The following is a 12,385-nucleotide window of genomic DNA, read 5'->3' as shown; positions in this document are numbered from 1 at the left end:
ATGGATGTTTTAGTGGAAAGGGGGGTGCCCACAGGTGTCTTCTTTTTGGAAGTGCATGGGGTTCCCTGTTTTCCTTGATGGCTTCGACACCTTAGGCCCAAATCTGTAGGTTGTCCACATGAGCAAAATCTGCTCTGCCGAAAGGCTTGGGGTTACCAGTGGGTCAGCCTTTTCCCTTTGCGCCCAGGTAGGTGCACCCACACGTCAGGTACCGTTTTCATTAGGATACCTGTGGGCACGCGGGAAGGTAGGACATGTGTTGTTGGCGGTGTGTTTCGGTTGGCGGCCAGAGTGAAATGTCTGAAAATTGTGTTTTTTAGCCAAATTTCGGACTTTGCCAGGGATTGTGGGTAATAAATTCTGGGTCGATTCGCGCAAGTCAGACCTCTGTAGATCACCACGTGTGTCTTCTTTTTGGAAATGCATGGGTTTCCCTGTTTTGCTTGGTGGCTGCGGCATCCCAGGCCCAAATCTGTAGGTTGTCCACAATAGAAAAATTTCTCAAAATCTGCTCTGCCGAAAGATTTCGGTTTACCAGTGGTTTAGCCTTTTCCCTTTGCGCCCAGGTAGGTGCACCCAAACATGTGAGGTACTGTTTTCGTCGGGACACCTGTGGGAACGCGGGAAGGTAGGACATGTGGTGTTGGTGGCGTGTTTCGGTGGGCGGCAGAGTGAAATGTCAGAAAATTGAGATTTCTTCGCCAAATTTCAGACTTTGCGGGGGGGTTTTGGGTAATACATCCTGGGGGAATTTGCGTGAGTCAGACCTCTGTATATTCCCACACGTGTCCTCTTTTCAGAAATGCATGGGGTTTCCCATTTTCCTTGGTGGCTTTGACACCCTAGGCCCAAATCTGTAGCATGTCCACATGAGCAAAATTCCTCAAAATCTGCTCTGCCGAAAGACTTGGGGTTACCACTGGTTTAGCCTTTTCCCTTTGCGCCCAGGTAGGTGCACCTACACATGTGAGGTACCCTTTTCGTGGAGACGCCTGTGGGAACGCGGGAAGGTACAACATTTGTTGTGTTTGCGTGGTTTTCATAACGTTTCGACACATTTGCTTCTGCCCTTTGTCATACAACCCTTTCATTTCCCAAATGTGACCTACATTTAGTCGCTGCTTTAGGCACTATACACTTTTGTAACCTGCACAAGTCACCTACCCTTCAAAAGGTCTGCCTGTGCTCTTTCATAAAATTTATGCTTGCCCTTCCTCACCACATTTGTTTTCCTTATTTACACATGCTAAATACGTCTGTTAAGGCCGTAAGCATATAACCCCTGTGTACCATGGCTCAGTTTGTGGCTTGTGGTATTGCTTGTTTTGTGAAACATTACAAAAAATTGTGATTTCCTAACTGGAAGTGTAGGGGGAATGTAGCAGAGCATTGTTTTTCTCAAAATTCACAGAAGCCATTGCCTTACCGGGCCAACCATGTCCACCACATACCTTTATTTTCTGTCATTTTCCCGATTTTTCCACAAACTATGGAATTATTCCCAACATAGTTGTTGCCTGACCTGCACAAATCATCCCTTCCTAAACATGGAATTCTGTCTACTTTTCAGAAATGTATGCCTTTCTGTCTTCCCATTCAGCTCTCCTACACTTTTCTTCCATTCCGTCCATGCATGTCCTATTGGAAAAAAAGGCCAAAATCGCCGACCTCTCACAAAATGACTGACAACCATATCAAAATATGTTTTTTTGGTTTCCACTCAACCTGTTCTTGAAAGCCTGGAAAATGGGGAATTCAGCACAGCAAACCATTTGTTTCTAGCACTTACAAGGAAAAGAAACCACAGGCTTCTTTGTATATAATTTTATTGGCATTTTCTGAAACAAAAAACAAATGTTCTCCCTTTTTGGTTATTTTCTCTCACCCCCCTATAGCAAACTAGGATTCCTTGGTGGCGTTACGACCGCCTACATGTGGGAAAAAAGGGGCCAAATTTGACCAACATATCTCATGTAACAAAAAAGTTACAAGGAATTGAATGGCGACATACCGAAATCACCAAAAGAGGCCTCGGCACCTGGGGGGAAAACCCATGGCAGTTAAGGGGTTAAATCATGGCCGCTCCAGAATCAGTAATACATCTAATAGTGTCTTTTCTCGAGCTTCTATTACAGGGTGGACAATGTTTAAAATGTCCACCGTGGAATAAGGAATATGCCAAGTGGAGTTCTTACTTTTGTTGCTAATGTGATAATGCATTTTCTACATGTTGAGCGAATATACATTTTTTTAATAGGCTGAGCATGTTAGTATACGCGAAAAAGGGTGGATCAGTAGAAGCACTCCCTAATATTGTATATTTAGAAATTAGTTTAATCAATGGTGTAAAGTAATATCAATATTTTTTTGAGGTGCGGGGGAGGAAACGTGAACCTGGCACAGGATCACTGCAACAGTATATGTAGAGGAAAAACGAGGATCCAAAAGTAGGAACCCTCCCGTCCCCTGCACTTAAATCCATCAAAAGATGGTTCAACAAACTTTCAAAGGCATTAGTAATAGTTAAACAATAGTTTTCAAATTAGATAGATAATAAAGATAAACATTCAATGATTTCATAAAGGCACCAAAAGGTGGTTTAATTATAGTCACAATTAGTTAACCATAAAGCCTTGGTGTACAAAAAGCCAAAATGACTGTCTAAAAAATACCATGAAAACAATAAGCAATGATAGTCCATGTATACAATTTATGGCTGACGCGTTTCGGGATACATATCCCTTCTTCTTGAGCCTAGTTGATTTGGACTGCGGAACCTAAATAAACATAAAGAGCTGTTTCAATACACAACATGTTCATATATTTGAAATTAAACAAAGTAATTATTATTGATCTCACATAGACATTACATGTATTGGTCTATCCAATTGGGTGCAGTTCAAAGACATCTATAAAGGATGTTAATCCGAGTCATCCCAGTTAGAGGGGTCCCACCCGGGATCAGTGCGCCAGAGAGTGTACATTAATTACTACAAAAGTAATCAAGAGGAGTTGCTAACGGTTGCCTATCAGTGACAACGGCCTCCATTACATATATCAAAGCCATTCAAATAATGCAAATAATGGCATGTCCATCAGTTACATCAGCCTCCATTAATTATATTCAAGGAATTCAAATAGTAGCGTACCTTAAGTTTAAATCAAGGTCAAGTGTAAATTTCCACTCAAAGCATGGTAAAAACCGTTTGTTCCAATTCTTTCCGCCGGTCAGTGAAGGAGAACTGCTCTTTTCAAAAGTGCATAGTGCCTACGGGTCAAACAAGAACAAAGCGATTCTAAAGATAAAGTATTAACTTCCCACATAAGAGGTCAACACAATAGTATGGTTTTTATATAGTTAGCGCTAAAAAGCAGGGCCAATTATAAAGTCACGGCTTACCTCTAAAGTCGTAAAATCTGACGGGAGAAAACGAGTGTGTACTCTGCTAGCACGGTGATCTTAAAGTGTCCCAGGTTATTTCGCAAACAGGACAGATTGTTCTGTATGGAGAAATAGAGAGATAAGAGAGCTCAATCAGTTCCACAAGGCGGAACTACGGGGTCTGTGTCTGCACTGAGTTGACAATCTGTAAACACATATTATATTCACCTCTGTAATGGAATCCAAAGGGATACTTGGACACGTGTAGAAAAACAGCCGCAATAGCGGATGAACGCTTCCCGAATGCGAGCGCCTCCGAGCAGGAGGATGCGTCCCCCGTGCTGGCTGAGGTGGGTCTACTGGTAACCCTGACAACCCTTGACACAGACAGTACCCCATCTAGGACTAAGAGGGTGCGTGGTAAACATAGAAGACGTCCTAAGTGAGCACACAGTACAAAAGGTGGCTCTTAGACTGGTGCAAATGAGAGCGCCATTTTGAAATGTACTTTGTAGAATGGAAAAAGTGACTGCTGCAGCATATCGACAATGTCTGCTCATTAATGTAGAACAATTTAAGGACCCGTAAAACACAATATTGTGTAAAGTAAGGAATGTAAAATGTTAAGTCCTTCATGTTGGTCTAAACCAAAGAAAAGGGTTAGTTATGTGAATTGACTATGGTAAATAGGCGTGCGCACTACACACTGTGGCCACAGTAAGGATCCCCCTGATGGAACAACATTTCAATTTCCATGGTTTGGTTCAGATTGAATGTGTATGTCTGGAAAGCGAACTCGCACCCAAGTGGAAAACATCTCAGAAAAGAAATGGATGCCAATATGCTGTAGATAGAACCCACACCATACTTCAGAGCTTGATCTTATGAACAGTGGGCCGGTCAACAAGTCCCGGACTGATTAGACTTTAACAGTTATTCCACTGTTGGTAACGGCTAAAGACATTTGATATGTCTATTCAGGTAGAAATTTTAACTATTACATAAGTACAATTAATTAACTAGAGGGAGAAATACGGGGGAATTGTGGTGAAAAAAATCCAGTAAATAGTTTTGAATAGGAAGAGAATTAATTAAGATGTCCTCTACCCCAAGTAGTATAAACCAGCGGGGGCAGATGAAAAAAGAAAAAAGAAAAAGGTATCTTTTTACACTACATAGTGGGGACACCATTTCTCTACGAAAGAGCCAGGGGTCTATTAAATTCAGATAAAGCACCTCAGGGAAAATTCCTCATTGAGCCCTTGTGGGTTAAGTGTGTCCAGCTGGTGTATCCAAAATGTCTCCCTACGGGAGAGGATGGATTGGTAGTCTCCCCCTCTATGTGGCTTCTTGACGACCTCCAAGACTTGAAACTTGATCTGGGCCACCGTGTGGTGGTGTTCCATGAAATGTCTTGCCAATGGAGATTTCGTGTTCTTGCACCTGATGTTGGATTTATGCTCGGTTATTCTTTCCTTCACCGCTCTTGTGGTCTGGCCCACATATAGTTTCCCACAGGGGCATTTGATTGAATAGATAACACCTGTCGACATGCAGGTAGCGTAATCACGAAGTTTGAATTTCTTGCCCGTAAGGGGATGTGATATGTTTTCACCCTTAATTACATTGTTACAATGGGAACATCCCAGACATGGGAATGTGCCCTTCTTTTTTGTCTGTAGAAACGTCTGTTTATCTTTAGGTGGCTTCTCGGCTCGTACAAGTTTATCCCTCAAGTTCTGGCCTCTCTTAAAGGCCATCATTGGGTATTTGGGAAATAGTCTTTCAAGCAATGGATCATTCTGGAGAATACTCCAATGTTTCTTGATTGCTCTCCCTACTTGAAAACTTTGCCGGGAGTACTTTGAGATATAGAGTAATGGAGTCTCCTTATTTTTGATTTTAGGCGTGAGAAGTTGTTCCTTGCTAACCTTAGAAGATCTCTCCTTAGCTTCTTCCAGGACAGGTTGCGGGTAGCCCCTCTTTTCAAATTTATCCAACAACTTGGTACATTCAACGTCGAATCCTTCAGGATCAGAGACTATCCTTTTCAACCTTAGGATTTGGCTGTAGGGCAAACTACTTAGCATTGACTTTGGATGGAAACTCGAGAAGTGCAATAGGTTGTTCACATCTGTCGGTTTGTGGTAAACGTTAGTTGCAATTACATCCAGAAAATGTAGGGATGGTGTGCCTATCTCCATCGTGAATTTAATATTTTGATGTACTGAGTTTAAGAAATTGAAGAAAGATGTAAATTCATCCTTAGTGCCACACCAAATTCCAAATATGTCATCGATGTAGCGTTTCCATAGCAGTATTCTGCTTGACCAATTCTCATTCTCCAGGGCATGTCTGTGCTCGAATCTGTACATAAAAGTGTTAGCATATACAGGGGCCATTGCTGACCCCATAGATGTTCCTGTAACTTGGAGGTAAAAATTCCCTTGGAATCTAAAGTAATTGTTATTCAGTATTAAGCTAAGGAATTTCACAATCAGCTCCGGGTCACCCCTCGTTGCCTGTGAGTTTAACAATAGCCATTCTACTGCTTGAATGCCCTCCACATGTGGGATGGAAGTGTATAAACTGCATACGTCCATACTAAACAATATGCAATCTGGGCTGAGTGCTCTGACTTCTTGGATACAGTTTAGGAAGTCTGTCGTGTCTTTAAGGTACGTGGGAATGTTCTGAATGAGTGGTTGAAGTAACCGGTCAATATAAATGGATAGTGGATCGAAGATGCTGTCCGTTCCAGCCACAATCGGTCTTAATGGAGGATCATTTTGATTTTTGTGGATTTTTGGTAATCCGTAAAACACCGGCGTGATTGGATGCTGGTTAATCAGAAATTCACTTGTTTTACAGCTAATCCATTTATTGTCCAAGGCTTGCTCGATGATCTCTTCAATCAGCGATCTGATTCTCACGATTGGATCACCATTCAGTTTAGTATAGGTGTCAACTTCATTAAGTAGTGACAGGCACTTTCTTGTATAATCATCCGTGTCCATGACAACAATGGCTCCTCCTTTATCGGCGGGTTTTATGGTTAGGGATTCATCTCTAGCCAATGCTTCCACATGATCTAATTGACACTTCTTTACATTGATAGGGGTAGAAATTTGATAGTTAATCCGTTTTAAGTCCGTGATGACTTTCTTCTCAAAGAGGTTAAGGATGGAGTTCTGTATGTGTGGATCAAAGTTACTTTTCGGACGTATTTCCAATGTTTCACCCTCGGATTGACGATTTTCCAGATTCTCATCGGACTCAAAAAAGATTTTGAGTCTGAGTTTTTTTAATAACCTGTGAAAGCAAATTTTTTCCTCAAACAAGGTGGTGTTGTTCGTGGGGATGAATGATAGTCCACGATTTAGCATTTCGAGTTGACCACTATTCAGAACTTTCTTAGAAATGTTGACTACCAGATTTTCACTCATCTGTTTTGCTTTTTTTGTTTTGCTTTGCCTTCTCCTCGTTTTTCTCTTGATTTGTCGCGGAGGCCTAAAAAAGCCCCAGTGTCATTTGGACTTGGTGAGCCTATAACTGGTGTTATTGTTGGTGTTGAGAGGGGTGCTGTCCCTCCGTTAGATGGTGGAGGTGTTCTTCTTGTTGCGTCAGCAGCTGAACCCCTAGATCCTGTTTGTGTAGGTTCCCCTATGCTGCCCGAGCTGCTATCGTTACCAGAGTTTGATGAATCTGGATTCCTAGGTCTTGTTCTGTTGAGATTCCGATGGTGGTAGTACTCCTGCCAGTTGTAAACAATATCGTTCATATAATCAAAGGTATCCCTTTTAAACTTTTACTCCCTTTTAAACTGTTAGTATACGCGACCAGCCAGTCCCAAGCTTACCTGGTGTTCACCTTTCACACCTCTCTGATACCCTAAGTCCCAGAGTTATGAGGGGCACTGCTTTACAAAGACATTCTATTCCTTTGGCACATCGGGTTTTCATGACGGCTAAGACCCGTCTCGCAGAGCGTTTGCCCTGGAGACTGGGTCGTTTTGGGCGCCGTAGTGGTCACGTGCGACGTACCTGCAGATCACGTAACGTTGGGCTTTTAAGCCGCTACGAGAATCGGCTCGGCGCTTCTTATTTGAAATTAGTGCTTTGTGACTTGCCGACCTTGCTTTGTTATCCTTTGCCATTACGACCTTTGCCTGCCTAACGGATTGCTCTTGCCTTACCCTCTGTTTTGGTTAACTATCTTCTTGGTGCTTCGACCTCTGGCTACGTTCCTGGACTGTTTCTGTCTTTCCTTTTGCCTCTTGTTGCCCGCCTGTTGTCAAGCCCTGCCTTCGCTATTGACTGTCTCTTGCTCAAACCTCTGGGACTCAGGCTTATTGCTTACGGACGATCACTGTAACAACGTACAGTGCCGCTGTCCCGTCATTACATTGCGGACCTTGAAGCTGCGGATTAGGTTCGTCTGTTTAAAGGAGTCAGCACATTCCAACATCCCCAGAACGCCTCGCATCTACTTATTGGAAAACATTGCAACACAACGGAAGAACGTGGAAACAAAACAACTTACCGGCAATCTCTGGTCTCGGATTCAATCTACCTAAGGCGTACTCGTGCCGTCGGGTCCGGTGGTTTTGTGTGTGGACTTGAGACTTACCACCTCAGGAAAAGGCGTCCGCGTGCTGTCGGTTCCAGTGAACTAGAGACTTGCCACCTTAGTTCTGTGTCCTCGTTCCGTCGGGTGGGTCTTTTCCTTCCGCGACCAGAATTGCTCGAGTTCATCCTCCTACTTCATCCATTTCGGTATGCCTGCTTTTGCCTCTTATATTGGTTGTTACCCATAGTATTAGATTTCTTACGGGGTTTAGCTTGTGTCAGGGGGAATTGCTTCTAGATCATTGTTTCCATACAAATTCCCAGTTTCTCTTGTTATATACTTCCATTTCTTTTACAGTGTAGTCTTTACCAACAATTTTTAGGGTATTGAGGATTCTTGTGGATGTTTCTGAGTTGTACCTTTGTCTTTAGGTTACTACCCCTCTTGAGAGTTGCAAATCATCCGGTGACAGAATTCACAAGTTCGAGTCTGCAGCTGACCTCCATTCTTCTGAGCAATACTCCTATTGGTGTTTTTGGTTTTTGTACTGACCCAAAGGGAAAATTGTTTTGAGGATTTCTACGGCTACATTATGGGGTCAAGGTCGTGGGATTCCTAACAGAGAAAATCTATCTTCTATATGCTGAGGGAACTCATTTAGGTGTTTAAATAATGCAGGCTCACATTTATAGGTTTCAGTTTCAACCTAAGATTGCCCATACTGACAATATGGCATCCACCAAACGCAGAACTCCGGGAGAGCAATTTACACTCTAGTTGTGAATGTGACAATGCGCGTTTCGCATCATGTGCAAACATATTTAATCTTACAGAAAGCCGTATAAGCGTTTAAGCTGTAAGCTCCAGAAAAACAAGGCAATTGCTGAACATAGGCGAATCGCGTGGAAATACGTAGTTGGTCATGGATGATTCCGCAATTAGTACACTTATTACAGATACACATGTATTGCCAAAGTAACTATCGCTTCTTATGCCTTTAGAACGTGACAGCAAGATATGAATAGCGATCTGGGGAGTTTCTAAATCTAAGCCATCTGAATGATGGGCGGAGTTGATCCGCCTTGAGAACTCGGGAAAGGAACAGAAATAGCAGGTAGAGAATATCCTTGTTCTCAGTATGGCCTCTTGCATGTTGGGGTTGTAATATAGTGTAATAGTGGAATATTTACATTTGTGTAGCCATTTACACTAGCAAAATGTACCCCATTATTTTCAGTACTTTTTGCAGATGAACATACAGCCAGGAACAATTGAGTGGCTTGGCTTGACCTTAAGGTAACTTATTAAGTCTACATCATTCATTTGACAAGTATCTACTGTTTCCAGATAATGCTAATGAGAGCCATCCAGAGTTTAAAACTTTATTTTTCTTCCTTTTATTGCTTGATTGAAGTTTTCACTTTTCACCCTGAAGAAGACGAGGCCGGTATTTAATCATGACCCCTTATTCGTCAAACCAATATAGTGGCACTGGTAGAAAGCCAGAAGGATACAAATTGATGGGCTATTACATCAAAATCATAATTTGTACTTAGAAACAGCGGTGCCACTGAATTAGTAGGCATATATGTGTCACTACTGCACCTGATAATTATGTCAGTGGTGCAGAAGGAATTTAATGTTTGTCTAATTCACACTTAATGTTTCTGAGTGTTGTCTAACTGTATTCTTGGTATAGAGAGATTGGACTTGTTGTTGAATTTGCACTTTAATTACTTTATGTTTCTTCATTTTTGACTTCTTATTTTTCTTTTCCTGTTGTCTGTAAGATCTGGGTTCGTAATTGAGGGGAGCTGGGAGCTATTTCCCTCCTGCTTCTAGCATATTCGAGCCTGGTTAGCTTGAAACCAACAACTACAAGGAGCTGCTTTTGGCTTGACTTCTAAACATGTAAATGTGACATTAACTTTGAGTATTTGAGAATGTTAATAAAGAAGAATTAGAACACATCTAATACACATTTAAACAAAATGGTTCATACAAAATGGAACAAGAGTTAAGGAGCATCTCTCCTTATCTACACCTCTTTCCTGGAAAGCTAATTTCAGCAGCCCTAAAGGTTGTCACACTTCTACCTCTCCTGAAAAACATATTGTTGGATGCTCTAATTTGAGCAAACCTTTGGTGTATTTTGCTGCTTCATTGATCGCCATTGGTCTAGAATTCGCGGTCACTCATGGTTTCCAGACTCTTTGGAATTCAATTATATCCTGGATCCTGGCATAAATTCAAGAATTTCCTGTTTCCCCATTAATTCATATTCTTTCTATTCCTCCCTCCCATATTTCCCCTTCAACAAGCCAGCGCCATGATGCCTTTTGACAACCTTGTGCTTTATATATTTCTACCCATACCTCCACACTGCATTTGAGGTAACATCTACACATTCTGGGCTGAATCACAATGAAACACAACTGGGATTCTCGTGTAATAGAAATGTGGCAAAAGGGCATGTGCAATTGTTCCATGTATTTATGTTAACCACAACCTGCTCCAAAGGTTTTTCTACCAGTACTTTGCAACACCATTAGACTAGACAGGCTAGGGATCTCAAATGTCCTTGTGATCTGACATTGTTGGGGCTTGGAGCAGGAATGCCATTATAAAGGTGCTATGGACAGTCTGTTCTATCTTGTTTCCTTGATGGACACTTCTGGCAGTTACATGCTTGTTTGGAGAACTCCTAAATCATGTCACCTTAGTACTAGGTTCTGTAATGTGGGCCCTTGATCTGAGATGTATTCATTAGTGACCCATGAACTTGCTGCAACTGAAGCTGCACATGAGCATTCTAGAACTCACAGATTTCTGCCCGTTCAAGCAATTTCCTCTTCAGGTTCAGGATGTTCATGTTGTGAGCCTCACAAATAGGGGCACAGCACAGATGGTTGGACCAAGTCATGGCTCCTATAGAAGAAGTTATGAACAAAATGTCCCACCCGCATATTTTCTCTGTTCCAAAAAAAACATGATGTAGTCTTGGTTACAAAAAATGTTACATGTGGGTGCTTTGCATAGAAACTCTGGGCAAACCCTCACAATTTCAGTTCTGACACGCCTAGAAAGCACTCCACTCAAATAAAAGGTATTTGTCAAAAAAATACACATTTTGATACATCACTAGGTGTGCACAATGAGAGAAAGGCTAAGTGCCTATTATGCTGACTGTGGCTTCGGCAAGTCCCATACTCTTGTCTGAGTCAAGCACAAATTCCGAAGGCTCATAATTATGGACATGCAGATATGGACTATAGTATTTCTGGAAACGTTTCCACTGGATACTTTGTGCTTCTTCATTTTTTTGTTTGAAGACGGCAGCATCCAGATTCTTGCTTTCTTTTAGTGGTGATGGTTGTGGGTATACATTGATAATAACGAATTAGGAATAACAAACACCTTTTTAACCAACACTAAAATAATGAAAAATAACGAATTTGTTTATTTAAAATATATATGTGGATGGGCTAAAGGAATAAAACGGGTTGGGAGGGGGGTGGGTTATGGACCTAGGGAAACGCCCCCCGCCCCAAATTAAACATAAATACATCAGTATTTTTCATTATTTTAGGGTCATGAAAAAAGTTTTGGGAGTTTACTGTAGCAGATTCTCTTTGTCCAATAATTGATGGTTGTTCTCTCCGTTTTTTTTACCTGGGTTGTTTGTGTGTTGAAACTGGTGTCTCTTAACGGGAGAGGGTTGTAACTTGACTCGTGCACAGCTACGAACGGTTGGTGTTCAAGGACTTGGCTTTGCAAATCTTCATACTGTCGATTGTGGAGAGGAATGGGGATAAAACGTTAATGCTTTAATTTCTTACCGGTATCTCTGTTACATTCAATGCTTCTCTTCCTCATTCTCAGTTCTGGATTTCCTCCCACCCACCATTCCATGTCTGTTTTAGATCATTATGGTGCTGACTTGGTACTAATAAAATGGTTGAGGGTGTTTGGTCAGGTACCTTAGAGTAAAAGCAAGGGCAAGGGGAGGGATATTTTACAATATTTTACTAAATTTAAAGGACTAGCTGGATGGCTGTTTCCCTGACTCAATTTTTCCTCTTGAGTAAGTATGTACCTCTTTCATATAAACACCTTCACGTTTGCAATGTCGCCAAATAGCTACTGTCACTTTAAGAACTATGCTTTGTCTCTCATGGAAAGCCAGTTGTTAAGGGGGTTCTTGTGCGCTTCAGCGCCCTCAGCATTCTAGTTCATACTCTATTGGACAATGTGTTGCCCATGGCATAGGACAATCTTCGATAAAAATTCTCTTGGTTTAAATGTTCAGGTACTTTTAAGAAGCTCTGACAACTGTGTTCTAATACCGAAGTGTAGCAGCAGTTTCTACTGCACGCACAAAAGTCTATGGGGGTCATTATGAGTCTGGAGGTAGCCGTGAAATGACCAGCACCT

At 41.8% G+C, this 12,385-nt stretch overlaps 1 protein-coding gene across 2 annotated transcripts; it reads right to left on the bottom strand.

Annotated features, from left to right (window-relative positions):
* Nucleotides 1-2,571: 2,571 nt before the first annotated feature.
* LOC138580558 (uncharacterized) lies at nt 2,572-6,874 on the bottom strand. 2 transcript variants are annotated; one of them, XM_069651197.1, is made up of 3 exons: nt 3,401-6,874; nt 3,150-3,268; nt 2,572-2,777 (listed from the first exon to the last, which is right to left on the bottom strand). In XM_069651197.1, the coding sequence occupies exon 1, from the start codon at nt 6,826-6,828 to the stop codon at nt 4,606-4,608; it is 2,223 nt and encodes a 740-aa protein (XP_069507298.1). In that variant the 5' UTR covers nt 6,829-6,874; the 3' UTR covers nt 2,572-2,777; nt 3,150-3,268; nt 3,401-4,605. The 2 variants fall into 2 exon arrangements, with proteins under 2 accessions (XP_069507298.1, XP_069507297.1); XM_069651196.1 differs by having other exon boundaries at nt 2,572-3,268.
* Between the last annotated feature and the right edge of the window lie 5,511 nt (nt 6,875-12,385).

This window comes from Ambystoma mexicanum, chromosome 1p (assembly GCF_040938575.1).
Source record: "Ambystoma mexicanum isolate Mex_15411 chromosome 1p, UKY_AmexF1_1, whole genome shotgun sequence".
Lineage (NCBI taxonomy): Eukaryota > Metazoa > Chordata > Amphibia > Caudata > Ambystomatidae > Ambystoma > Ambystoma mexicanum.
This window is presented reverse-complemented; position numbering and strand designations above follow the sequence as displayed.